A 27,640-nucleotide genomic window follows, 5' to 3' on the forward strand; every position below is an offset into this window, starting at 1 on the left:
TGTGTGTGTGTGTGTGTGTGTGTGTGTGTGTGTGTGTGTCGTTTGACTCTCCAAACTCCATCTCCTTCTTTGGCAAAGCATCTTGCAACACCTTCTCGCCGTTCGTTCCTCTTTATCCCTGCTGTCTGTTCTTCAGTCTCTCACACTCATGGCTCTTTGTCTTTTTCTCGCCTCCACATTTCATTTAAATGTCTCTCGCCCGGTTATTAAATATTCCTCCTTCACCAACCTTCTGCTGCTGATGGATATGAATCATAAGTATTTTAATGAAAATCTTCTAAAACTGTTTCATCCATGCCTGCAGTTGACATTGTGAAAGAGAACGCTGCTTAAAGATCAAATACGTGTTTGGCCTTGACAAGTGACTCGACTGAAAGATTTTATAGATTTCAAAAATTAGCTAAACCAGCTCTGATGGTTTTTGTTATTGATTTACCTTTTTATATTAGTACTTCATCTCCATTTTAAATGTATGGGAAGTGATCCTGATTTATTACCCTCACAGGATGTTTCAGAGAGTTATAACTCTCTTACCACCACGTATGGTCAGAGACTTTGGTGTCTTTGCAGCTGCTGTACTGCAGCCAAGTGGGTTTTGGTTGGGTATTATTTGACAGTTGGATTACTGCGAGTGGTCATCTGGTTGTGGTCAGAATGATTAAGAGCAGGTTTGATGAGGCTAATGTGACCGAAGTGTGCTCAGGGCCAGCTTATGCTTGGAGCAGCAGCAGTAGTAGGATAACGCAGGACTTTACAGGGGCTTTATCCTATTTACTAATCACAGGATCTGATGAAATGAGCCCTCCGGCTGTTTAGGGTGAGCACCTATCTAGAAACCTGGCTGGGACATTGGAAAATTTGGGAGGTGGACAGGCAGTGAAAATGTTAAAACTAACTTGGGGTACCTTCCAACTGAAGGTCAAAATAATTCACATCTTTCACCACCAACCTTTATCTACAGTTGCTTTACTGTAAGTAAATTGTACATAACAAATAGTTGGGTAGTGAATAAATACAAAGGAGAATAATTAAAACATACTGTACATACAAACCTGATTCTAGACCAGAGTACATCCAGTGCGTCTACGGTTAAACTTGTTCTTTAGACCTACACATTGGATCTTTTTTTTGTCTTCTTTTGTCTATCTTTGTCACATTTTAATTTTAGTGGTGTCGCACCTGCTGCATGTCGCCACAAGGGAATGATTCAAAGTTTCACTCGCATGTAAACATTCAATCATCTAAGGAACAGGAGGAAAGGTTTGCATGAGTAATGATGCCACTGCTTTGTGTGCAGCCAGCGTATGTCACTGTCACATTGCTGGCTGTTTTGAAACCGAGCTGTTTTATATCTGCTTTAAGTTTAATGGCGCCGTGGGAATGTACAAAATCTAACCTAAAAGGCTCTAAATAATGGTAGTTATTCCAAAAGGCATATGAATACACAAGAAAGTTTGGATTAAGTTTTATTTTCCACCACAAAAAGTTCTGTGCAGATTTGTCTGATATTTGGTAAGCGCATTGATCTCTGACAGATGATACATTTAGTGTTGCTGTTTTCTTTGTTTTTTGGCCCGAAGCATTATTAACATTTAACGTTGCCCTCATATGCTGTTTGGAAAGCTTTTCATCTTGGGCTTCCGATTCATCTGCTGAACATCATTTTATTTACATTCTCTTGGAAGTCGAAGCTAGAAGATGAATGATAAACATTAGAGAAGGCAGCTGTGCTGTTGAAGAATTTCTCAGCCACAGTGAAGTTTTGCAGTCAGTCGATAGATCATCTAGTTAAATTATCCACAAAAGGTGCTAAGTTGAGTCCTAGTATGAAAACTGCGATACCTGGTCTGGCTGTGATACCCAGATCGACATTTTCCCATAATCATGCTTCTCACCAGCTCAGAGAACTTAATCTACCATCTCCGTCTGTCTGTGTAACCTGAGAGCAGCCGGGCCTGCTGCAGTGTTGAGTGGTTGTGGAGTCAGGCAGGCGGGCACACAGGGGTGTGTGTGGTGGGGGGTTCAGGGTCCACGGCCTGATGGACTGGACTTCCTCCTGAACCACTGAGTAGGAAAGGGGGTTTGGGCCTCGACGTTGATAGGTGCTGATGCTGCGTGGACTTAAATTAGTACCATCATTAGATCCTTATAATAACCATAAATATGTGCTTGCTCTCTCATTAACTGTTGTTTGATGTCAACATACGCACTCACTGCAACTGTTCAGGACATGAACTGAATTAGGATTATTATGACAGCCTGCAGACATCTTGAGCTGAAGCCGTGGAATGGCTTGAGAAAGTGGAGAAACTGAAATGTAATTACTTTTGGTTAGTATACCACATATTTGTGTGCAAGTATTTGTAGTTCAGTGGCTCCCAACCTTTTTGAGCTCCTTAAAGGGCCCGAAAACACACTTCTTAAATGCTGTCTTACTACAAGTGACGAGATCATACATGAACGCACATCTCTGTCAAAGTTAAAATAGTTGTGGTTGTTTTACATGAGTCTGTGCTCCTGTCACTGGTTGGAAGTTGGCGACTTTGAGTTGGGAAAAGGAAGAGTATAATGTCTTTAATTAGAAATTTTTAAGGATGGTTTTTTCCTAACTTTAACTTTTTGTTGCTTAGTCATTAATATTTAAATACTGAAAGCAAGTTTTTTTATGGGACTTTAAACGCAGTGATGTATCTTTTGTCATTTCTCATCACAAGTTTTGTGTCTTAATTAGTTGTGAGCAGTTCAGCTGAAGAGATACTTTTCCTTGTTAAATTGTCAAATCACAAGAAAAATTAAACCATTAGAGAAAGTTAGAAAATAACAAATTGCAAAAAAAGTGATAAAGATTGATCTTAGTTTAAAAACGTAAGAAGTGTATAAACACTAACATTCCAGTTTAATGTGTTGATACTTTAATATTCAAGACCAAATCGGGGTCTGGAGACAAAATCATCAATCTTTTTTTTTTTATCCATATAGTAAACTAATATTTTTTTATTAAATAATATTTTCTCCCCTTTTCTTTTTTCTTTAGGCTCAGAGGAAGGAGGTGTTCCTCCAAGAGCGATACGGTCACTACAGCCTGACCGACCCCTTCCTGGCACTTCAGAGGGACTTCGAGTGCGGGGTCCCAGGAGGAGACAAGGAGCGGCGGCCCCTGGGCTCCAGCCCCATCTCTGTTCTGGAGGCTGTCATGGCCCACTGCAGGAAGATGCAGGAACGCATGTCAGCCCAACTGGCCGCCGCCGAGAGCCGCCAGAAAAGGGTAAGAGACCAAGGAGTTTGGAGTGAAAGACAATTCCAGCTTTGAAATTTCATTTCAACTAAATTGTCATTAGTCTAGCTATCAGTGCTGTTCTTAAAACATCATTTTAATTCCCAAAAGGATGTTGTCAGCTTTTAACCTTCATGTCAGTGGAAACTCTATTGAAGTCTGTATGACCAACAAATACTCTGCAAGTTCCGATGGGCGCACACATTATAATTGTTAGGCCAATAGTTAGATTCAAGCAAGCCCATATGAAAGTCCTCTATAAAGAACCTGGAGAAGTTGGAGACGTCGCTCCTGTCAACAACACTAAAGTATTAAACAAGATGGCCCAGTAAACTGTTGTTGATAAGATAGCTGTCCTGTTTGCCTAACAGACATTTATAATTGTCAAAACAAATCTAATCCGCCTCAGAGCTATCAGACCTGAGGAATCTCAGATAGCAGAGTTTTCAGTTGATAGGAAATACTAGGTCAGAAGTAAAATAAACCGATGCAGCTCTGCTTAACACACAGTACTACTAACTTTACTTACTAAGATACGTTGACAAGGTAATTCAATAATTATATTCAGTAATTTAATCAATGTTGTGTCAATTTTCCCCCGTGGTATCGAATATTGATATTTTTCAAGGTTGCAAATTGCCACATAAATAAATGAGGCGAACATTTCTTGTGTCTGTTTTCATCTTGGTACTGGTACAGGCAAGAACTTGGATGATTTTGCTTCAAATGTTTGTTGTTGGGTGGTCGTACTCGTAGGCGCTTCAGCCCTTCATTGCAATGCACCGACATGCGTTATGCAAATCAACGGATTTCTGTTATCAGCAATGTCGATTACATTTGTAAATTTACAAGACAAAACGTAGTTTTCGGGTTAGAAACAGGGGGCACAGGGTGCCAATGACGGAATTTAATGTCTCTGAGATAGACATACAGAATATTAATTTCTTGAAGATCCAGATGTTGTTTGACTCACACATAAGTTCCCTGTCAACATTAATCCCATACTGGTTAGTATGTTATACTTAGAGCATTAATCTCGAAGTGCAGCTGAGGCTAGCAGGATTTTAATTCAGTCTTTTAAGGGATCTCTGGTGGTGGTGCTACAGGAAAGTCAGGGGATAACCAAAATTATTAGGATTTATTCCCTGTGGACCTGAAAGTAGTAGTAGTATCGGACCAACAGAGAAACCAACATCACCATCTTTAGAGTCATGTAGCCACAGCGGCCAGGCTACAAATCATTCACATTTTACAAAATACATCATTTATGAACTTGTTTATAATTAAGTTCATTTTAATTGCTGTAGATCAGTAGTCAAATTAAACAAAGGTAAATAAAAATAAGACATGCCAGTTTGGAAGAGAGATTTCTTGTCTTTGACCACACTTTATTTACACATGACTCAAATCTCTTGTTGACGTTCTCCAGAGGACGATGTGGGAAAGAGAAAATTGTATGCTTTTCTGTGTGCGTTAATGTTTTTGGTGTATGCTTGTGCATTATTTGAATTTGGAAGATGGGAATACCAGCGTGTGTATGTTGTGTATGTGTGAACTTAATTCCCATTTTCTGGTATGTCATATCTGTTTTGGATTGTTTGGTTGACTGTGTGTGTATACAAGTGTGTGTTTGTTCCAGGTCTCTTTAGGATTATGTGACCATGATTAACTGGGCAGCCAGATGTCTGCTTTGGCCCTGTCCCATTGCTCTCACTCTCTCTCCCTCTGTGTAGAGGAATATGGATGTGTGAAAGTGTTTGGATGAGAGGCTGGCAGAATGAATGTGGGTGAGTAACAGAAAAGAAAATACCGTGTGAATTTGTGCGTGTGTGTGTGTGTGTGTGTCCTGTCCGTGAACTCTGTAATAATAACAGAGATGATCTAGTTGTGTGCCAAATGGAGCCTTTTAAACACACACAGATGAGGATAGGAAGGTATAGAAGAAGGAAGGGAGAGGGTAGGAAGTGGTCTGTTTTGACAGGAAAGCTGGTTAAATAGATTTTCGGGCTGTGCTTTAGTGTGTGTGTGTGTGTGTGTGTGTTTTGCTTCCGTCCGTCAAATGTGAGTGTACAATATGTCACTTTTTATTTCATTTTGAGTTTCGGCCTGATTATGACCACTTATTATGGAACTTTCACTCATGCTGGGTAACGATAGCAAAATGATTTTGTTACCCTAGTTTGGGTATAGATGGAAATAAAAAATACATTTTTACAAAAGGTGCTCAATGCACTAGTGTTAAACATGTTTAAAAGATAATACGCCATACATCATATATTTTATGTTTACCTTTTGTTCCAGATGAGCGGAGGCATGACATTTACCAAGCCATGGGATCTGATTTCACTGTGTCTTGTATTTTGATTATAGTTCACACTATAATGACAACACAACAAGAAAATCCCCCCAAACAAAAGCGAGAGTTGGAGATGTCATAACATTTTTACTAGACCATGTCTGTGAAAGCCATGTTGTCATTTTCAAAAAACTTAATTTTCTCCTTCTATACTACATATTGAGACCTGTATTTTTGATTTAAAGAGCAGCTATAAAGTGCCATTTAAGGCTAAAACAGGTTAATTTCAATTCCATCTGCATCAGTGTGGACGTAGCCCAGGATGATGGGAAACCAGACTTGGATGTATGTGGTTGGGTTGTTTAGGGCTCCCATCATAGATGTTTGTTTGAAAACAAGGCTAGGCAAGGCCACTTTGACCTTGAGAGGTTTTGTGCGAAAAGGAAAAGCAGCCACCACAAAACAACAGTTTACCCTCTCTAGCACAGAATAAATCACCAGGTCACCAGTAAGTGTACCTTAATTGTCAACAACAGGGTACGAACCCGTCAGGCAGGGATAAATTAGTTCTTAGAGGGATCTTCTGGTTGCTGGGTAGAGTGAATTTCACCCAGATTGTCCGTGCTATCTTTATCCCCTCCACTCTTGTCGTTCTTCTGTGAGTAAGTTGTTGAATTATCCATGAGGTCTTAGGCAAGCTGAAGGCAGGCAGGCAGTTATACGTAACACACTCTGAATCGGTTTATGGGCATAATGAAGACACCCCCACTCCCTCATCTCCTCCTCCATGAATCAGTCATGAAGTTGGAGGAAGCCCCTCCCACACCCCAACAGCACCCAACAGTGACGAAGAAACACTGTACTTGTGGTTTTGTGGGTAAACATGCTGCCAAAGTGGTGTTGACGTTGTGTTGTGAGGCTGAATTTGGAAGGAAGATCACAAACTATGGTGCTGAAATTTCCTTCTCTTAAAATAGTCCTCAGGCCTCCTCCTTCGCTTCCTTCTACTCTCATCCCCAATTCTCCACAGTAGCTGAATAGGCTGCTTTATTCTGCCGTGCTGCTAGCTGATACCTCGGTACTGCAGCTTTTCAGATGTAAGGACAGACCTTTAAAGAGAAATTCTGCTTGTACGCTTTATTTAAATATTTCATTAAGCGGTAAGTGTGGGATCTCTGTTCCAGGGAGCACCAGTGCTATCTGGGGTGCCTCCAAGGTACCTCACCTAAAGAGTTTCAATTTAATATCATTATTATTTCACTCTGTAGATGATGGCAGAATGAGCTTATACATATGGATGGCACTCTGTGGTTATCATTGCACACTAGGTAAGGAAGGTTAACCACTTCATTATGCTGCATGAAATCATCTAACTCTGCATTCAGACCAACAACAACTCTAACAACAATGCCTTCTTGTTCATTTTAATGAGACAACTGCGTTGACAAGGTGGGTGGGGGGTGCAGGAGTCCTGCAAATTGCACGGTTATCCAGCAAAAGAACTGGGGAATAAAGGATGGGCTATTGTCAGTCTGGTCATGGCCTATTCCAGAGTCTTGAAGTTAAAGAGGTTGTGCTTTTTCCCTCTCCTTTAATGAGTTATATACTTTTTTTTGTGCATGTAATAGGTTTGCAAAGTGAAAAAGCCCAAAGTCCACCCCAAAGGGAGTTCCCATCTCCCACAGAAAACTCCGCTCTGAACTGCCTGAACACAACTTGTTTGTAGTCCAGCCCTTACCATTGATCTCTGTGACATCACATCAGAAGGCGTGTCATAATGCCCGCCAAGCGGCTAGTCTGACATGCATGTGCAACTCCCAACAAAGATCTTGTAGAGGTAAGATGTATCACTACATAGCTAAAACGAAGCCTTCAACACACATGGTGAAAAGAGGAGCTGCAGCAATGTGTAGTATGACAAAAAAATATAATGTTTTCAAAAGGAAACCGTGTAAACCTGTTCTGGTACAACCCCTAAATAGGATTTTGAAACTGAAAATGACCATAATATGACCTTTAAAGGAAGTCTATAGCTTAAAAGTTTGCTATTTCAGATCCCTGTCCTGGATTCAAAAGGGAAGAAATGTCCAAGTGTGAATTTGTGGAACTTGATGCACTTTTCTGATTAAAAAAAATTTTTTGGTGTGCCCTGGTGACTTATACTTGAAGAACTAGTGTGAATGACATCTTGTCCTGAATGACCACACTCAAAGGCGGGGTGAAAGGCCGACAGTCAAAAGTGAGACCTGCTAATTGTTTAATTAATGTCTGAATGTCAGATTCAAGATTTCGGAAAGTTTCAGAAATTAATGTCATCATTTGCAATTCTTAATTGCCATATACATTTTAAACTCTTCTTAATCCTGCAGACACTGCTTAGTGTGTCACTCCCTTTACAACATCCCTAAATTTGTTCTTCCAAGGCATTAGGCTGATTCACAACACACATAATCCTCACCCAATTAGCAGCTAGTCGTAGCACCTCCTTTTGAGTAACGACTAGCATTCCCTTGGCGCTCCCCCTTGCTTACAAACCCCTCGCTCCTCCTCAGCATCAGCTGGTGGTGATATTTACTCCCTGATGGTTTGAACAGGGGAAGTGGAGGAGGGGAGGGAGGTAGTCTCGTTTGGGACAGGGGTGTCGACTCTTTTGTTTGAGGCTTGTTAGGGAGATGGGGTCTTGGCAATTGGGTGGAGAGCCCCAGTTAAGCCTTGTTACCCTCTGTGAAGCCAGCTCTGAGCTAACAATAGCAGCAAGGCTCCAGATATAGAGGCCAGGGCTTTGACAAGTCATCGAAATTCAAGTATGCAGAGACACTGCCTCTCTCTGAAAAGATAAATTGAACTCTTTATTTTTTTTATATATTTTTTTTTTTCCTAAGCCACCCCATGGATTAATAAAGTGTCTTTGTGTAAATATTTGCTTATCAATCTATCTTGCCTGTCTATTTAATCAAGCTATTTGGTCTGGCTCATTTGGTTAATCTGGTTTGTCTATGCTCTTCTTCAGAAAATTGTTCCGGCTCATTTTAGCTTTGTGACTAACTAATGACTCAGTACTCGAATTTGTATGGTTGCATTTCCCCAGAATGCAATTTTCTAACTAATACTCAATTACAGACTAATGGAAACAGAATGTTTGTACCCAAGGTTTTTGGTTATTCTAGTAATAGACTATAGTTTCAGGATGTATGTGATGCGCAGTGTGCTAAGATTAGCATTGTTTCACTGGAGGGTTGCCGGTGCACAGGTGGCTTGAAGTTTGCAAATGATGTATGTGGAAAATGTCTGTGAAAGATATTAGATGTGAGTTTCTTGTCGCTTGAACAGTATGTATCATCTTTATGGATGGTGGGTTGATTGACTGCAGATGATCTGTATTAAAGTGGAGGAAAGGGGATGATATCAGTGTGTCCAATGTGTCTAACAGTCATAGGTAATTCTGTAACTGAAGATAAATTATGCGCACATTGATTTATGGATTTTCTTTTTCAATTAATTGTTGAGTCTATAAAATATCAGAATATAGTGATAAAATATTCAATGAAATAAATGATGGGATTGATCTTTGCTCCTATCCCCTGACTCTGTGTGTAATTTTTCTTCTAGCTGGAGATGGAGAAGCTGCAGCTCCAGAGTTTGGAGCAGGATCACCGCAAGCTGACGGCGCAGCTGAAGGATGAGCGTGAGAAGAACAAGCACATTGTCATGATGTTGGTGCGTGAGTGCAAGCAGCTTGCTACACGGGTGGTAGAGGAGTCTCAGCGCTTTGATGAGCTCCAGGCTCGCTTGGACGAGGAGAGTCGCACCTCTGGCCGACTGCAGGAGGAGCTGAGCACAGAGCGTCAGCGTAGTCAACAGATGGAGGCCAAGATGGAAAAGCAGCTGTCGGAGTTTGACACGGAGCGGGAACAGCTGCGTGCCAGGCTGGGCCGCGAGGAGGCCGAGAGCCAGGGTCTGCGGCAGCAGGTGGAGCAGCTCAGGACTGAACAGGGCGATGGGAAGGACGGCGCCGCTGTCGCCCTGCCTGCTGCTGCTGCCGGAGCAGAACCTGCTGCTGCCACCAGCACACCATCTAAACCTAAAGCTCTGATCTCTGTTTCCGTAGCCACAGAGCCTATCAGCTCTCGAACGGCGTCTTGCCAAACGGACCTGCCCCCCACTGAGGTGGAAGGTCCCAAGAAGAACCCCCTCACTATACCAGTCAAACCAACCCCTGCTAACTATGTGGGCTTGAGTCTGCCAAAGACGACGGGCCGGGGTATTGTCCACAGCAGCTCAGGAGGACTGGCACAGACAGAGAATGGCTCAGAGGGTCAAGCCCCCCACGGCTTACCCAGCGGAGTCAGCCCCCGTGTCCAGGCGGCCCGCTACAAGTTCCAGGAACAGGACCAAAATGGCACGGCGTCCCAGAGTCCTCCAGCCCGTGACCTTTCACCCACCAACCGGGACAACTTTGCCGCCAAGCAGCAAGCACGCCACACCGTCACACAGGTCCTTTCACGCTTCACCAGCCCTCCCGCAGGAGGTGCCGGATCCCTTCGTCCAGGCCTGCCCCACTCTGCCTCAGAGGGAGGCCCTTTTCCCAGCCGCCTGACCCATCCAATTGGCATCAAGTCGCCCACGGTGGCCAGAATTGACCGGGGAAACCCTCCCCCTATCCCTCCCAAAAAGCCAGGGCTTTCCCAAACCCCTTCTCCTCCTCATCCCCCGATCAAGGTGGTGGGGGACAGCAGCCGCTCCCCCGCGGGTGGGCTAAAACCGGCCACGCCCCAGCTTCCGCCCAAACCTGCCCTGGACCTGGTCCCAGCCCTGACGGCCTCTCAGGTGGGTGCCTGCCCCCCTTCCCGCTCCGCGGGGTCTGGCCGGGGCCCTCAACAGCAGCCGGCAGCAGCATGTGCAGAGTGCCCCCCAGTCATCAGCCCTGCAACCACTGTCAGTAGCCCCTCCTCCATAAACCCCCCCTCCACCTCCTCTTCCATTAGTGCTCCATCCTCCCGTAGTCCCCGTTCCTCAGCAGGCAGCCCCCTGGCAACAGCATCAGGTAAAGGGGCTCTTCGAAGCTCCATCTCCCTCCAGTTACTACCTCTTTTCTTCGACTCTCTTTCCATGGCACTAGCCTAGCATAGCATAGCTATCAGGTCACAGGGAAACTGGTCTAACCACAAGAATGCAACGCAGAATAGCGCATGAGTCAGTTCAGTTTATGTCACTGACTTGATTCCTCAACCTAAATGACCTTGCAAGATCTGATGTCGCCCACTGCATTCTATCTCTACTCATCTCTCTTTCTCTGCCCTTTAATATGTCCTCCCTCTGGGCACCTTTTAGTCTCACATGTTGTCACGGAATCAGTATCAACAGCAGACAGTGACAACACGTCTCCAACATGGGGCTGATTGTTACTCAGAAACTAGAGGTTAGCTATCCCACAGCAGGAGAAGTATGTCAGGGTGAATTGAAACAAAGCAGATGCTGAATGGCTGTAGGCCTTCCTACCAGTAACCCCTATCCTCTCTGAAGCTGATGCCAGAGGCTGCTCTCTCCTCCCCTTCCCTTTTCCATCCTCCAGTAGCATGCCATGACCACTCTTCTACTTCCTGCACTCTTCCTGTTTGAGCTTTCATTAACTCTTCCCACTGTTCTTCTGTCCTGTGTCATTGACAGCTCTCTGTAATGTATGTAATATTCGTTTTTTATATAAATGTTAGCATTTACATTTACCTTGTGATGTGCTTATTGTGCTATGCTTGTTTGTACTGTGGGATTATTAAAAGATAATTCCAGTGTATTACTGGTAACTTTGCTCTTATTTTCATAGTTTTGGACAACATTGGACTGTGGCAAAAAAAAAACCCATCAAGAGCAGTCAGATGGTCAGACAGGTTTGGAAGAGAAATCAAAGGCCAACATAAATTATTATCCAAACTGTATTTGCAAATATCCATCACAGTTTACAGAATGAAGTCTTAGTTCAACTTACTCTACTTACCGTGCACTCTGCACAATGGGGGATATATACCAACATTTCAGTTGTGCTCACTTTAGGTTTTTCCTCTAAATGAACTCGTTTAGATAATTTGGCTAAACTGATGGCTGTCTGCTGTCTGACCATCTCGTTATTGTGCAGTCTGTCTTAATTCTCTAGTAATGTTGCTGTGTTCCTTGTTATCATATCTGAAAGAAATTACGTTAAAACCTAGGAAAACAAGACCAAAGTTGTAATAAACTGGAATTATCCTTAAATGTACCTGTGAAATGTGCAAAATACATTTAAATTTTTTAAAGTCCTGTTCTTTACTTGCAGATGTATCCTAATTGAAAAATATATAGGTGCTCTATCTAGTCAAACAACCAAGTACTTTGCCAAGAACTGACTTCTTAGGGCTATTTTATTGCTCCTCTGAAAAAGTCGTCAGATGCTGCCATCAATAAAAAACATAGGACATCTGAGGAGTAATGCCCTCCAAGTGTTATTTACCAACATTTTAGAGGTCAGATGCAGTCTTTTTTTTTTTAGGACTAAAATAATGTATTTGTTACTGCATACTGATCTCAAGTAATAATAGTGTTAACAACAGTGTTGCCAACCTTTCGGGTTTCATTGCATTTGATTGCATCATCTCCCACCGACAAATCTGATAAAGCTGTGGAGTGTTTGGGGAAATTCTGCTACTTCCCAGACTTATGTATCACAGTTTCAAAGCAGGTGCACAATCTCACCTGACAGCAGCCAGATATGTTTTTGTAGCCTTTATACTTTTCCTATTCCCCAGCACCACCCACTCAGACAGTGCAACCATAACGGCTGCCATTATCTATGTCCTTGGGATATTCTCCTGCACTTTATCTTTTGTTTTGTATTTCTCTCTTTTTTTTTTTTTTTTATCAGTCTGAAAATTCCTGCAGCAAACCTCTCCATTCTGCCTTTTTCTAACCTATTTTAACCTTGCCAGTTCAACAGCCATTTAAAACCATGGTTAAAAGTAGCATCTATATCCTTTAGCATTACACCTCTTAGAGCCAAAGCTGTTTAGTTAGTAATTTAAGCTGTTGTTGGGTTTAGTAATTAGGTGTTTTTTTTCTGTTCTTTACTCCATCTGTTTGTTTTGCTTAATCATTTAAAATATTGCTGTATAATTGCAACATTATCCTTCTAAATAATGTACATGTTTTTATTTATCCACTGTGTGAATATTGTGGATGAATGATTGTACTGACAGATGAATGCAATCTATCCTCACCTGTTTATCTGATGCGATGACACACTCTTTTGTCCAGGCTGCTGCACGGTTCACATGTTGATTAAATTATCATCAGAGGGTCCCTGGGTTGAGACAAAAAGATTTAAATTAAAGTTAAAAAAGTAGTTAAATTATTGCATTTTCCAGGGTGAGAGAAAAAATTAGCATATTCCAAAGTTCGAGAATATATGGATAGAAAATACAGATTACCCAAGTAAACAATGGATGTAAAAATTATCTAAAAATGTTTTTATAAACAAGTAAAACGGTGAACATCTTACTCAAGTTTCAGAATTTTTTAGATACTTTTCCTTTAACATTTAAACTGCGTCAAACCCCTGGTGGGTTAATATTTACAAGCCTTTGTTGTGTAGTAAAAAGTTTGTTTTTTGTTCGAGTGGTGATCACAAAGTTTCCAAATATACCAGATATGTCGGGCTAAATTTCACAGCAATGTGTAAAAAAAAATAATGAATATATGCAGTACACAATCACAATATGATACTGTGCTGCAGTGTGATAATGTTATTTTTCTCCACATTTAAAGGACATTTAAGGAGGTAATCAAGAGTTTTCAGAAGTCTGATAAGAAGTGACCGAGAGTTGCATTTGGATTTGTGGTTGAACAGATATTTCTAGTAGGATCTGAAGGGATAGCCTAGATAATCTAACTGGTTCGGTAAAGGGAACGGCGCCTTAACCATAGTGTTGCTGGAAGAGTTCCACTTCCAGCTACGGCTGAAACAACACCTAAGTATGTCACTTGACCCGTTTGCCGGCTTTACCTATAATCCTCCCATAATCCTACTGATTTGTTCATAACACAACTAACCACCACATTGGATTTAACCAGGAGTAGCTGCAGGCTACAGAAACAGAAACCATCTGAGTGCCTTTTTTTTTAGAGGTTAAATATTTGATTTCTGTGGTACTCATGGACTGAAATAAGTGCACTTACCATTAGTAGCAAAGTAGTTTGCAATTTGAGTATCATATATTACATCAAAGTGTGTTAGTTGTGTCTGGTGAAAGTTATTCAAACTTTACTAGTTGGCAGTGTTCAAAGTAGACCTAGCCTCAGTAGCATCTAGCTTCAGTGCTAAATAGTTGCCCTTCAAAAATGATATGTGCCCAGATGCAGAATTGCTAGTTAGCTAACATTTTTGACTCTTGACACTTTTCTTCTTTGTGTCTCAAGAATCTTTTAAGGTTGCTGAAAGCATCCTATTGCACACTGTCTGACAATGTCACACTGCATGCAGTACGTTCTGTATCATCTTGTTCCAGCACTTCATCAAAGTTATGTGATGTTTAGTTTAAGATCAAACCTTTACATCAAATGGAAATATTGTAGCTATCCTTTGTTATAAACATTTCCCCCAAATTCAGCATGATTTACCTGGTATATTTGAAACTTTGGGATCTTAACTAGAATTTAGAAAATAGATATGGGAGTTTAGACATTGATGGCTGAACAACCTGAGCTTGTACTCACTTTAAGAAGCAGCCGCCTGCTGAGGTTAATACAAATACGGCCTCTTCTACTTTGGAAGTGTTTATTTAACTACAACTCCAATCTCCTACTTTATTTACGCCTGCTGCTCAGACAAAAGAGACGGTACTACAATATTTGCAGAACTTAAGTGTGCTCTCCTTCCCTTCCAACCTGTCCACCTTCTTACACCCTCGTTCTCCTATGATCAGTACTTCTAGAAGCTTCGTCTTCCTCCTGCTCTTCCTCCTCCTAGTTTAACCTGTGCTGCTCCTGCTCCTCCTTCCCCCTGCAGGCTGGTGTCCCTCCGTAGTCTCCCCTCTAAGCAGCGGAGGGCCTGCTGCCCTGGACGGCGGGCGCCCCCTGCTCCCCCAAGCTGCTTCCCAGGGAAATGTCACTTTATTGTCAATGCTGCTTAACCAACCAGACCCGACCGCCATCACCATCACCACCACTACCACCACGTCCACCAATACCACCTCTACCACCAACACCACCTCTATCACCGCCATGGAGAACAAGCCCAATCATCTTGATCAAGACCACCACCTATACCACAACCAAACCTCTGCCTTGTTTGCTGCTGCTCAGAATGGACACACAGGTAATTGAGATTTGAGTAATCAATAATGGTTTGCTGGTTGACATTTACGTGGTAAAATTAAAGGTTCTGCAGTTATTGTCCATGCTAAAGCTAGAAATGGACAAAGGTTTGCTGCCGTCTTATTGCTTTAATACAGACGGGCAGCTGAGTACAGTGAGGTCATGTGCTTTCCCTTTTTTTTTTTTTTTCCCCTCAGGAAATTTGTTATTTTTAGCAACCTGAGAAAAGATCACATTTGTGTTTTTACTTATTGCAGTTTTTTTTGTGCCAGTATTTTTAAATCTGACTACTTTTACATTTAGCTGACGCTTTTATCCAAAGCAACCTACAAATGCTATATACGTCAGAGTTCACACGGCTCTGGAGCAACTAGGGGTTAAGTGTTCATCTCATGGACACATTGGTGGATGTCACAGTGGGGAAGTGGTCTCTCACACCAAAGGCATGCGTCTTATCCACTGCTCCATCACCACCCAGCAGCGGAAATATTAATTAGATTAAATAAAGAAATTATTATAACATTTTCCCATCAGAATCTAATTCCTGACATATTAGAGGGATTTGGAACTACACCTAAATGCTTTAGTTCTGTAGATCTTAAACTTGAATGAATTATTAATTAAAACATTGAATAGACTTCATTTTAATGCAGATTTTTTTCTTAAGTAAGCCATTATATACTTGTGGCCCTCACAAATTCATCAAATTCTCAAACTCTTTACATAGTATTAGTGTTGGGTGAACTAACCTTTTTGAGGTTGCTGAAGGATTCTGCACACACATCTGTGTTTCCTGTCCAGTGCACCAATGTGTATGAACATTTTAAAGCATATGTGAGCCTGGTGGGAATCTGGTTTTGGTCAGTGGTTGGCTGGTTGATTGATTTTAAAGAGTAGTCTTCAAGAAACGCCCACAGGCTTTTATTGATTTAAATTGACTGATAGCAAGAGGGTGATGCATCAAAAAAAAGTTTTCACACAGGATTGATTTTTATGTGATCATGGCTGATTGGCATGATTGAATGATGTATTTCTTAAAGGATCATAAGACACCACCATGATAATAGATAAATAGGATATATTTTATACATACACACATCCTTACATTGTGTATTTTTTCTGCTTTTCAGCATATTTTGCTTTTACTGCATATTAAAGGAAAATAGAAAATGAACTCTGCACTCAATAAGTACATTAACTGTAGTTTACTCTTGTTTGATTATGCCAAGCCAAACGTATTACTAAATATCTATTAGGTATTGAATAATAAGTTCTGTTTCTGTTGCATGTTAAATAACTTTAACTTGAAGTGTTTCCTTAAACAGTTATCTTAACAAACTGAAGACAACGTCCACCTTTCCAGTGTTTGCATCATCCATCTTGCGAACGATGTGTTTTCACACACCCACATTTCACAGGAGTTGTGTCTTCATAGGTGCCGCATGAGCTTCTTTTATATTCTCACCTGAACAAACAAACTGTGTAAAGGCTATAAAGTGTGAGTTAACTGCAGTAAACATACCTGTGATAATGCGTCTCCCTTTGTCAATAGCTATCACAGCCTTGAACAAGGCCCTATAGTAGGTTCTTTTCTCAGGTGCGACCATGTGGAACTGCATGAAAATAAAGCAGATTGATGGATTAGATTGCTGAAGAAGAGACAGTTGCTCAGAGTAGAAAGGTATACATTGATGAGAGACTGGACACAATGGTTAGACACTATATGCCTCAAAAAAAGCGAATTTTCTCTTTTAGTCATATAGTTGTTGCCCTTTTCTAGAGCAACTCAGTGAATGATACAGGGTTGAATGTCTTGCAGAAGAAACTTTCTGAAGGAACCTGATTTAGTTGTTCAGACCTCAAATTAGCTTTTGTTGTACTTGTAGTGAAAAGAAAATTATATGCTAATGGTCAGTTTGAATAAAAGATTCCCCTTTCATGTAGCTTGACTTGTAGTATGTGCTTTAGTGAAGAAAATGCAGACCAGTGGTCGTTAAAGGTTGGCATCTGATATATGCAAGTGCTCAGATTGACTAGTCAAAGGAAACATCTCATAAACTTGGATTCATGGATTTTAATGCCACCTGTTTTCCTGTGGCACAGGACACAATGAAAAACATTTATTTCATCAGTCTCAGTAGATTCTTCTGTGAATTTGAGCATAACTCATCTTATCTTAAACCTGCTATTACTTTTTTGCCACTTGGTAACATATTACCACCTTTTAAAGTTCATATGGCAAATGTATTAGTATTTGTTTGCTTATTTACACACCCAGCAGATATGGAACAACATGAGCAGTCATTTTGAGTCATATTGGGGACAGTTGGGTGATCATTTTCTGTGGGTTTGTCACAAGGAGCGCCGCCTTTCACACAATTTGTCATGTGATCCTCTGTTAATATGAAAATATAGATTGTAGCAGTTTTATATCACCACGTGTACTGGAATGCAACACGCAGCATCAGAATAGCTTGTTTAGAGTTATGTCTAAAACATGTGTCCCTCAAAAAATAAGATTGTTCTTGACTCAGTTATGCGATGTTGACTCTCCTTGTGCAGCCTGATGGCAAAACGGTTAAACCATTTCTTGTAGGTTACCCCTGAAGACTGAGTATTGCCATGCAGGTACTTGGATGGGCTTTTTGTAGCTAGATGAAGATGCAGTGAGAGGACAAAGACCTGGTGCTGATAAACACACTCCATGTGCCGTTGTAAAGCCTGTAATTGTTTGAGCTGCGGCTGATCCCATTACGTTGGCTGCCATTAGATGAGACTGTCATGTCAGGGCTATAACCTCAGCACGGGTGTCGACTACATGCTTGTTCATTTGACACACAAAACTACCCACAATGGCAGCGCGCGCGCACACACACACACACACACACACACACACACACACACACACACACAATAATTGATGCATGTAGACTGATGTACACATACACTCTGCAGGTCTGTCAGGGTTCGCTTCCCTGCTGAGATGTTTAGGAACACACTGAAGGACAGCTGTGCTGAAGGTTTATAAGTGGACAGAGGATACACACCTACTTTAGACTCTCTCTCCTATCAATATTTCATTGTCCTTTTTCTTTTTAAGAGTTTTCCTTCTCATCTGTTCCGATCATCTGAGACATAGATGGTTGGGTGTTTCATGTGCAAACATGAAATACCACACATCTTCCCGTTATGACAGAGTAATGCATGTATCTCAGCAGAATACCAGGCTGTTTTTACTGAGACTAGATGTGCACGTTTTCTGGTGGGCCTGTAGAACCTGATGTGTTGTAGAGTGACATGTGAAACTATTTTTGTACATGTCACATCATACACTAGAGAGAGCTGAAGTCCTGCCCCAGTTCTGGTTCCTCTGTTCCACTAGCTTTTAATGTTTAGTGCAATTTCTCATAAAAGGTTTCTTTTATCAGTATCTGTAAGAATCTGTAATATTTTTCAAGGGATTTCTGTTTATATTCTACGATAAATGGTTACTGTACTATTACACTAGCGAGTAAAATTGGGACGACTTGTCATTTAAACAAAGATAAAACACCCTACTTCTGATATTGTTGTTTTTCTTTGTTGCTTTAAAATGAGGACACGCTGAGATTTTGCTATCCAGTTCAGAAGTAGATACGTATTTATTTCAGCATATTGGGCAGAAAAGGCAGCTTTGTATCATGTTACATCTTTACAGAGCAATCGGGGAAAGAAACCCTCCGAGTTTTTCATGAGTTCAATCTCTGACTGAGGTTTGTGGAACAGAAGCTTTGTTAACACGGTGGCAGGACTTTTCAAAAATGACCTTCATTTATGGAAACTTGTGATTCAAAAGAAGCTCTTTCATAAATTGACTAGCACTCATTTTTGGAGGATTTTTTTCCCACAGTAACTATACCTACTACACATGGCAACAAGATAAAGTGGTTGCTATGCTCCGTTATGTGTACAGTGTATGTTTACTCTGAGATGTTTTAGTAGTTTTTGTGATGTTGAAGGCTATAATCATTGTATTTAGTTAAGCTGCCTGATCACATCTAGTGTTAGAGTTTAGATTGATGGTTTTACAACAATTATAGGTGACTAAATTATCAATCATCTTATCTCTTTCTCTGTCATTCTTCCTGTCAGACTGTGTGAAGCTGCTGCTGTCTTCGGTATCACCTGCTGATGTATCAGATGAAAATGGATTCACACCTTTACACTTTGCTGCCGCCCACGGCCACAGCAGGTGAGCTCATATGGGTCTTTTCCTTTACTGTAACTGCTACACACACACACAGTGAGAGAGAGTTTTTACCCTAACCTTCACCAAAACCATTACATGCCCAATCCAACGTCTAACCTATAATACCTCCTCCAAGAAAATCCTTTTGAACATTTCCCTTTTGTTCTGAATTCCCTTATTTTATTCCTTTTACCTGTTGTATCTGTCCTTTTCATTCTTTCAAACCAGTTAGGGTTTTAAATGACATTAGAGGAAATTGTTTCTTTCTTTTTAAATAAATCTTTTTATATTCAGGGATTATGTGACCCAGGGAACCAATGGGAAGCCAAACCCAAGGACCCACTACTACATAAAGACATTCATTATGCAGAGGGGGAAATCATTTAATAAATTAATTTGACACTTATCTTTACTCTAAGCAAACTAGTTAAATTAAAGCTGAAACAATTCTGTCAGTTTTTTGTATTAATTAATTAATTGTTTTGGTTCCCGGAGCCCAAGCTGGCATCTACAGATTGCTTGTTTTGTCTGACCAGTAGTCCAAAACCTAAAGATATTTTATTCGCAATAATTTAAAACAGATCAAATCGCATTTGAGAAGCCGGAACCAGTAAATGTTTGTTTTACTCAAATGAATGAAATGGTTAAACAATTATCAAAACGTTGTTTTGCTTCATTGTCGATTAATCAGCTAATTGTTTCACAACATGCATTTCTTCAGATTTAGGTCTTCACCGACAAAATACACGTTGAATCTAGTGGCATGTGGTACCTTTTTAGTGTTAACTGTTGTATGAGAGCCTTAATGCTGTTCTTGACTCACATTTTTGGGACTTGACCTTTTTTTTAGTGTATCACATTAAATGTTATTTTATGGGCTTCAATTGATGATTCATCACACATATTTTGCTGAGATACAAGCATAGCTGGAACCTCCCATGTGACTGCTAGACCAATGCCTGTAGCCATGTTCAGTTCCAAGAGTAATGCCATCATGTCTGCTCAGTACCGTCACCACATCACTATGAACCTGTGGCTTTGTAGCATAAAGTACTGTATATAGACTGTCAGGTTGACAGCCCTGCATCACTTGTGAAGCTTTATGGGGTGATTTCCCACAGCTACACTTTAACTGGGCAGCTGTCATTAATGTACGCAGCTTGATTTTTCACCAGAGCTCTCATTATTAATGATCAGCGATGAGGGGAAACATCTGCACCTACTCTGCATACACAGTCAGTTCTGATCACACGTATCGATCCTGATGTATTAGCAGGATGAATCCCAAGCAATTACAGCCAGTGAGACTCTGTCAACTATAGTGGGTTGTGTGTCTGTGTGTCAGTGCTTGCCAAAATCTCGATGCCCAGGACCAGCTGGGGAATGTGCAGTGTTGTAATATCTGATCACAGTGTTATTTATAGAGTGGGGATATCCAGAAAGCATGCTGACATGCACACACACACCCAGCACTGAGTTTATTTTATGGGGTTAACTATTTATTTATTTATTTATTTTTGGTGGTTGTGACTCAGTGGTCGTGTTGGACAGGCTCAGGTTTCCTCAGATGATTGACTCTCTCTTACTACTGGTGGGGGGCTGATTGATGTCTTCCCTTGTCTCTGAACAGGTGCTGCTCGGACTCAACTGTAGTATGTGTCTGTGTATCATTGCATGTTTCGTGCATATATGCATGTAGAGTTCAGCAACTGTATGAATGAGTGTATGCAGCTGTATGTGATATTGATGTCATGTATTAAGCTTTGGAGCCTGACCTTTTAATTGATTTTGTCTTTTATGCTCAAACCGATATCGATATTTAAGAATGATGTAAATCTTTTAACAGTGATTGAGTTGCTATTTATATTTTTGAGTGAAACTAATAATAAAAATAATATTTCTTCATTTTAATAAAAAAATCACTTGTCACTAACACTCAGTCCATATAAGATGACTGTAAATATTCAACAATAAATCGAAATTATGTGGTCACAAATAAAACAAAATATTTGTAACTTTCATAATCAAAATTTAAGATCAAGAACCACAAAAATGCACCCTATTAAACATTATTGCTACCGTTTTTCTTTTTTTCTTTGGCATCTGCCTACATGTACACCAATATAGACACATACGATAAACTAATATATTTTTAATCTTTATGTTCATCCTAATTTTAACCTTTCAGCTCAATAAAATAAAAAGTTGAAAAAGACGTGTTCCCAAGTGTTCACATTGCCTTATAACAGTGAGTCACTGTCATAACAGATAGAGCAGTGAACAAATCATCTTATCATTCCTTCTTACAATAAAAACGATATATTGGATGTCTTGTTCAGCTCATCCTCCTCATATATATGAGTTAATACTGTAGAGTGCATTGTATGTGTATATTTATATGTATGTTGGTACATGTGTGTTTCTAACCTCGCTCTCCGTCCCTTTCAGCTGTGTTGAAATGCTGCTTGCTGCAGGAGCTGCTGTGGATTCGGTGGCGACGGAGGGACAGACTCCCCTCTTTCTTGCCTGTGAGGCAGGAAACCTGGACTGTGTCCGGGTCCTGCTGAGCGCCGGAGCCGATCGCTCGCGCGCCACCACAGTAAGTCATAATTCAAGATTCAAAGGGTTTATTGTCAGATGTTCAAGTTTCCCTGTACACTGGAATTCTTACTTTGCTGTCCACATCAAACTACATTAAAAAATTAAATGAAATATATGTATAAATAAACATACAATGAAAAATAAGATAAATAGAGATATAAAATAAGCTTCAAATGTAAAAAGTATATCAGATGTAAAAAAAATGAACAAATATATACGCTTTGTCGTTGTGCAGGCAGACAAATTAAACAGTTGTGCAACTGATGAATTATATACATGTGGAAATTGTGTACGGAGCAATGTCCAGATGTGCACTAAGAGTGCAATCAACATGTCATGGTACAGTGTAGTGTTGTAGTCAAGACTGCCCAAACTGAGACCAAGTCTAGACCGAGATAAGACCAAGACTTTTAGGGGCTGAGAGCAGTCGAGACCGAGACCATTTCCCTGCTGCATGGCACGCAATAAAATGTGGAACGAGATCATAGGTGCTTCACAAATTGATCTGAAAGATCCACATTCCCATTAAAACACCCACATACAAACACTAAGAGCTGAAATCAACGTAAGCATCGCAGGGAGGGGTGACTGTCGTTAATTAGGGTTATTGGTTGCATTTCAAGCAATATGATTTACTTCCAATCAAAGTTAGGATGTTAACAAATCAGACGATGCAAAAGCAATTTATTGATATTCCCAAAGTTACAGTCTTGACTGGTCTTGAAATAAAATCCCGAGTCTTCAATGTCCGAGACCAAGACAAGGCCGAGTACAAATGCGGTCGAGACCGAGACAAGACCAAGACCATCAATATGTGGTCTTAAGACCAAGACCGGTCTCGAGTACTACAACACTAGTACAGTGTAAAGATGGGCATGATTATAGAGTCTACATGCCGATTAACTGTTGATGGCAGTGGGGAAGAAAGAGTCCTTCAGTCCTACATTTCAGACTTCTATACTTCTGACCCGAGGGTAGAAGTGTGAACAGTTCGTGTTGGGGGTGGGTGGTATCCTTGATAATGGAGGCAGCTCTCCTGTGGACTCTTTGATGGTAGATGCTCTGCAGGGAGGGCAGTGGAGTCCTGGTGATCTTTTCAGCGGTCTTCACCTCTGTCTGCAGGTGTTTGCGCTCCATAGCAGTAGTGCTGCCACACCACACGGTGATGATATATATCAGAGTATATAATTTTTTATTTCTAAGGGACCATGTACAGTATTAAACATACTGTAAATGTTACCATTTAATGTTTTGTACCAGAGTTAGTTTACAGCAGATTTCACATTTGGGGGACTGCAGGTAGCTTGACAATTCAAATTTTATGGATCTTGTGTCCTTTTTGTTCAGTAACTGTGACCTGCTGTTGACATTTACTAACTTTCCCTGTTTATTTTATTAGTTCTAGAGTTTAAATCCATTTGATAGACTCTACAATTAGGCTAAATATTCCGCTGAATGTGAGTCCTTCATAAAAGCAAACAGAATCATCTCTTGTTTCCTCATTTAACCTGCTGTTTCTCTGATATTTTGTCACTCGTCACTAACACTCATCATTGTTTCAAACTTCGCTTGCTCCACATAAAGGATCTTGGCATTCTCAGCGATTCGGTTGTCTGATTGGTGCACAAGCTAATTGATGTATCTGCTTCCTTGGTCTCCATGGTAACCATAGGGGTCAGTTAGTTGCTTGGCAGCATGCGATGAGACCCTATATTTAGTTACCTGCTTTGTTCTATATTTAGCCTGGCTTCCCTGCTGAGCCAAAGAGTCTCTATTGCAAGTCTGACCTCTTCCGCACTGGTGTATTTTCAGACACCAGAAAATGTTGGCCAGTGTGTTGGGTCAAATGTAATGATTTAACATGGAGGAGGTGCTCTAAACTGGGTTAAGTGAGTAGAGTCTTAACGTGCTGTACATTTAGAGCTCATTTCTGTCAGTTTTTATTTTGTTATTCTGGAGTAAAAGTAGTAAAAAAAAAAAAATCTACTTCTCAGTTTTTAATTACTCAGCTGCTATTTGCATATACTCACATTTATTTATTTTCAATTTCTATTACCAGAGCCAGTGTAGGCGAGGTTCGTGTTTAAAAATTTAAGCAAAGATGCCTAAAATTTACTTGTCCCAACTTTTAAAATGTGATTATTCACTGGTTTCCTCAGTATATTATAGAAAACTGAATCTTTTGGGGTTAAGGAAAACTAGACATTAAAAAAATTGTGATGGCCATTTTTCACTATTAGAGACGTTTATAAATATCTGGCATTTTATAGACCAAACGATTTGTTATTGAGTAAAGAATTGGCAGACTAATAGATAATGAACATGGCTGTTAGTTGCAGCCCTTGTATGAAGCTGCATGGGACACAAGTGGACAAGTTTCAACCTTTCTTGACTTGTTATCAAATTATTGTGTGACATTCTTTCCAGAAAGGCAGCATGAAAAGCAAAACCATATTAGTTCTACTTTACACAAACGTTAAAATTGCAAAATACATGAAGTAAAAGGTACTCACTAGAACTTTTAATGACTGATTAACAATGAGAAATTTTTGTGTTTTGTATCACATGGACGTAAAATCACCTTTGCCTCTCTGCAGGACGGCTGCACGGCTCTCCACGCTGCAGTGCGTTCAGGACACGTGGACACGCTGCGTCTCCTTCTTTGCCACCCGTGTCACGGTGATCCCACTGTAAACCCTGACCCCCCTGCCATCCTGGCTCTGCCTGCTGCCCTGCTGAACCAGGCCAACAATGACGGCTGGACTGCTGCACACATGGCTGCTGCCCTGGGCCTCAAGGTGAGAATAAGCTGTCAAAAAATGTGATTACAGTGAATTAACTGACTATGTTTGATGTAAAAATGTACTGTACAAAACTGCATAGCTTTTCACCCTTTTAGATCCTTGTTTTGGATTCAAGGCACATTTACTGTGTGGTTTAAGCTCTGATAAACTGACCCGATGTGTGAATATGCAATTGCTCGCCAACAATGTTAGCAATAACTTTATAAAGCAATAATGTATCAGTGCTGTATGTCTGTCTGCTTGTTTTGGAGTTCTTCTGTCCCATACTGGCCAAAAAATGGTTTAGCAGCTTTAATCAACCTCCAGTTTTTACTACTGCTGTTCTACAGTCCATATTATAATGTTATAATGTTTCCACTATTATGTGCATTTATGTACACTTCATTGATTCTCTACCTATAATTGTTATAATCGGTCCACTCTGTCCTACACTAATGTCCAGCCCTGCCATCGGTCTTCACAGAGGCAGGCTAATGGGACCGCTGACCTTGCTGGCTGAAACGCCCCGCTCAGCTTAAACGAATGCAGGAGACACCAGACTAGACTAGACTGAGTGTCTGACTTGAATATAAATGAAGACCACTAATTGATACGTGCTTTCATAACACACAAGAGCTTGTGTTGCAGAAATACTGAAATATTTGGTTATTCATGCTTTGTTATGCGCATACTGTGCACATGTATTACTCACAAGAAACCTGTCCTTTTTTTTTCTTGTCTTGTTAATTTTGCATATGTATGTAGGAGTGTCTGGAGGTGCTGTGCAGCCACAGTGAACAGGATGTCGACAGAAGGGATATGTGTAATCGCACTATTCATGATGTGGCAACTGATGACTGCAAAGATCTACTTGAAAACCTCCGTGAGTGGCCTCTGGTGTGAGTCGGTCTGTCTGTGTGGTTGTGTTTGCGCATGGATTTATGCCTTAAAGAACAAACTCTGCCTTTTATCTACTCGGGTCTTCTTTTATCATTTTTGGCTTTCATTCTTATTGGTTACAATGTAATTTTACTCACCTGATTTGGGGACATATTTGGGGCGATATCAAACGTAGTCCAACACTGCAAAACAAAGATGGATGTCCACGTGCTGAGATCACAGGATCTATGAGTCATGACCATATTTACAACTTCCCCATTATAAGATAGAGAAGATGTTATATTTTACAGTGGTTTGTAAGCTGTGTCAATCATCTATACTTGATTGCTCAGTACAGTATACTTTTGTTGGGAATTCATATACTTTGCTAAATTGATATATGGGGCAGCTGTGGCTCAGGAGATAGAGCGGGTTGGCCGTTAATCGGAAGGTCGTCGGTTCAGTCCCCGGCTCCCCCAGGCCGCATGTCCAAGTGTTGGGCAAGATTCTGAATCCCAGTGTATGAATGTTTGTTTCAGTTTGAGCACTTAGGCTCAGTGTGAATGTGTGAATGCAGATATAGTGTAACAGCGCTTTGAGTGGTCAAAAAGACTAGAAAGGCGCTATACAAATACAGAGCATTTACATCTTGGATACTAATTGGACAAAACAGATGGTTTATTGTCAATGGGCTAATAATCTTTTTTATACAGTCTCCCAGGCCATTAAGGTGAACGACTAATCATTGTGATTACCAGGACAATTAACGTAATATAATAACTTATCTGCAAATTTTATTTTTGCACAGTTTCATTATCATTATTTAAAGCTGGGGGGGGGGGTAATTTATTTCAGAAGCATTTTTTGTTATATTTATTGAAATTCTTTTTACATCCTGACAGCAATCAATAAATCAAATGCTCTGACACAAAAATGAAAACAGTCAAGTATCTGTGGCTGTCGCAGGTCTGTAATAAGCACAGCCAAGGTCGGAATAAATAAAATGATTGGTTGGCCTGCCTGCCTACTCGCGCTCACTCCGCCCGTTGACTCACTGTGCATGAAAATGTATTTTGAAGGGAGGCCTGAATGGAGAAGGTGGAATTTTTTCTGTTGGATACTTTCAAAATCTAACTCCAGTGTTTTTTACCCCAGCTTTAAAAAAGGGATGTCAAAGTAGGAGATTAACAAGATATGGATGAAATCAATACCACAATATTAATGTGTAGACATATATATATATATATATATATATATATATATATAATACACACATAATTTATTTTCTTGAAATAGTTTATTTTTACATTTAAATAACTAAATTTTGTAAAACTGTAACATGACATGGCTTTTCACAGGAAGTGAAAGCCTACGTTTGGAGTATGTTTTCTAAATATAAACTGAATGTTGCTTTTTTTTGAGTATTGTAACACAATATGTTTACATACATTTAACCTGAGGTGATCAGTATTCAGTCCTTTTGCCCATCGATGCCTTGATTGGTCCCAGACTATTATCAAGAACTGTCAAGTTTAACAATAAATCACTGTACCTGCAATCACAGTATTATATTTTACTCCATATCGTACTGAAGACCTTTTCTGTCCATTTCCTTGCTTCTCCTCCAGACTTGTACCGGGTCCTGGTGTGTCTCCAGTGTTCAGGTGGAGGAGGAGCGGGGTCTGTGTGTCCTGTGGAGGCCCTGGAGGAGGAGGCGAAGGGCGTCACCAGCAGCCAGTTGGTGCTTGGCAAAGTGTCAGTCGACCGGTCGATGCATTGGTCTCAGCTGGGCTCCACCCTCAGCCATGCCTTCACCTCCTACCTCCAGATAGTCTGTGGAGAATCTCAGACGGCCAGGGAGGAGGAGCAACGCCCACCGCTAGGCCTTGCTCCCACCAGTATCGCCTCCATCCTTATAGGTGAGAATCTTTTTATTTTTATGTATATGCCTTCTTTCTTTCCTTGGCTCTTTCTTTCTCTTTCAATCCTTTTTCTCCCCTCCACACCCTTCCATCTCCTTTCCTTCCTCCTTTCTCTCTCCTTTCTTTCCTTTCCCTATCTCTTCTAATCTCTTTTCCCATTTGCCCTTCCTGTCTTGCCTTTTCATCACTCTCACCCATACCATCTCTTATTTTGCACCTTCTTCTTTAACTCCTTCCCTCCTAATCTTTAATTTCCTTCATTCTCCTTCTACCTTTCTTGGATCTTTTCATTCTCATGTCGTCCCCCCCCCCCCCCCC

At 40.7% G+C, this 27,640-nt stretch overlaps 1 protein-coding gene across 1 annotated transcript in view; it reads left to right on the forward strand.

The window, feature by feature from the left end:
- Positions 1-3,039: 3,039 nt before the first annotated feature.
- Positions 3,040-27,640, forward strand: part of cttnbp2 (cortactin binding protein 2) — a 46,791-nt gene continuing 22,190 nt past the window's right edge. The window contains exons 1-8 of the mRNA XM_046037424.1: positions 3,040-3,265; positions 9,180-10,614; positions 14,602-14,910; positions 19,041-19,140; positions 21,586-21,736; positions 24,336-24,536; positions 25,287-25,404; positions 27,029-27,319. Of these exons, the coding sequence (XP_045893380.1) occupies positions 3,194-3,265; positions 9,180-10,614; positions 14,602-14,910; positions 19,041-19,140; positions 21,586-21,736; positions 24,336-24,536; positions 25,287-25,404; positions 27,029-27,319 (2,677 nt within the window). The 5' untranslated portion in view covers positions 3,040-3,193. The remainder of the gene's footprint in view (positions 3,266-9,179; positions 10,615-14,601; positions 14,911-19,040; positions 19,141-21,585; positions 21,737-24,335; positions 24,537-25,286; positions 25,405-27,028; positions 27,320-27,640) is intronic.

Source organism: Micropterus dolomieu, linkage group LG22, assembly GCF_021292245.1.
Source record: "Micropterus dolomieu isolate WLL.071019.BEF.003 ecotype Adirondacks linkage group LG22, ASM2129224v1, whole genome shotgun sequence".
Lineage (NCBI taxonomy): Eukaryota > Metazoa > Chordata > Actinopteri > Centrarchiformes > Centrarchidae > Micropterus > Micropterus dolomieu.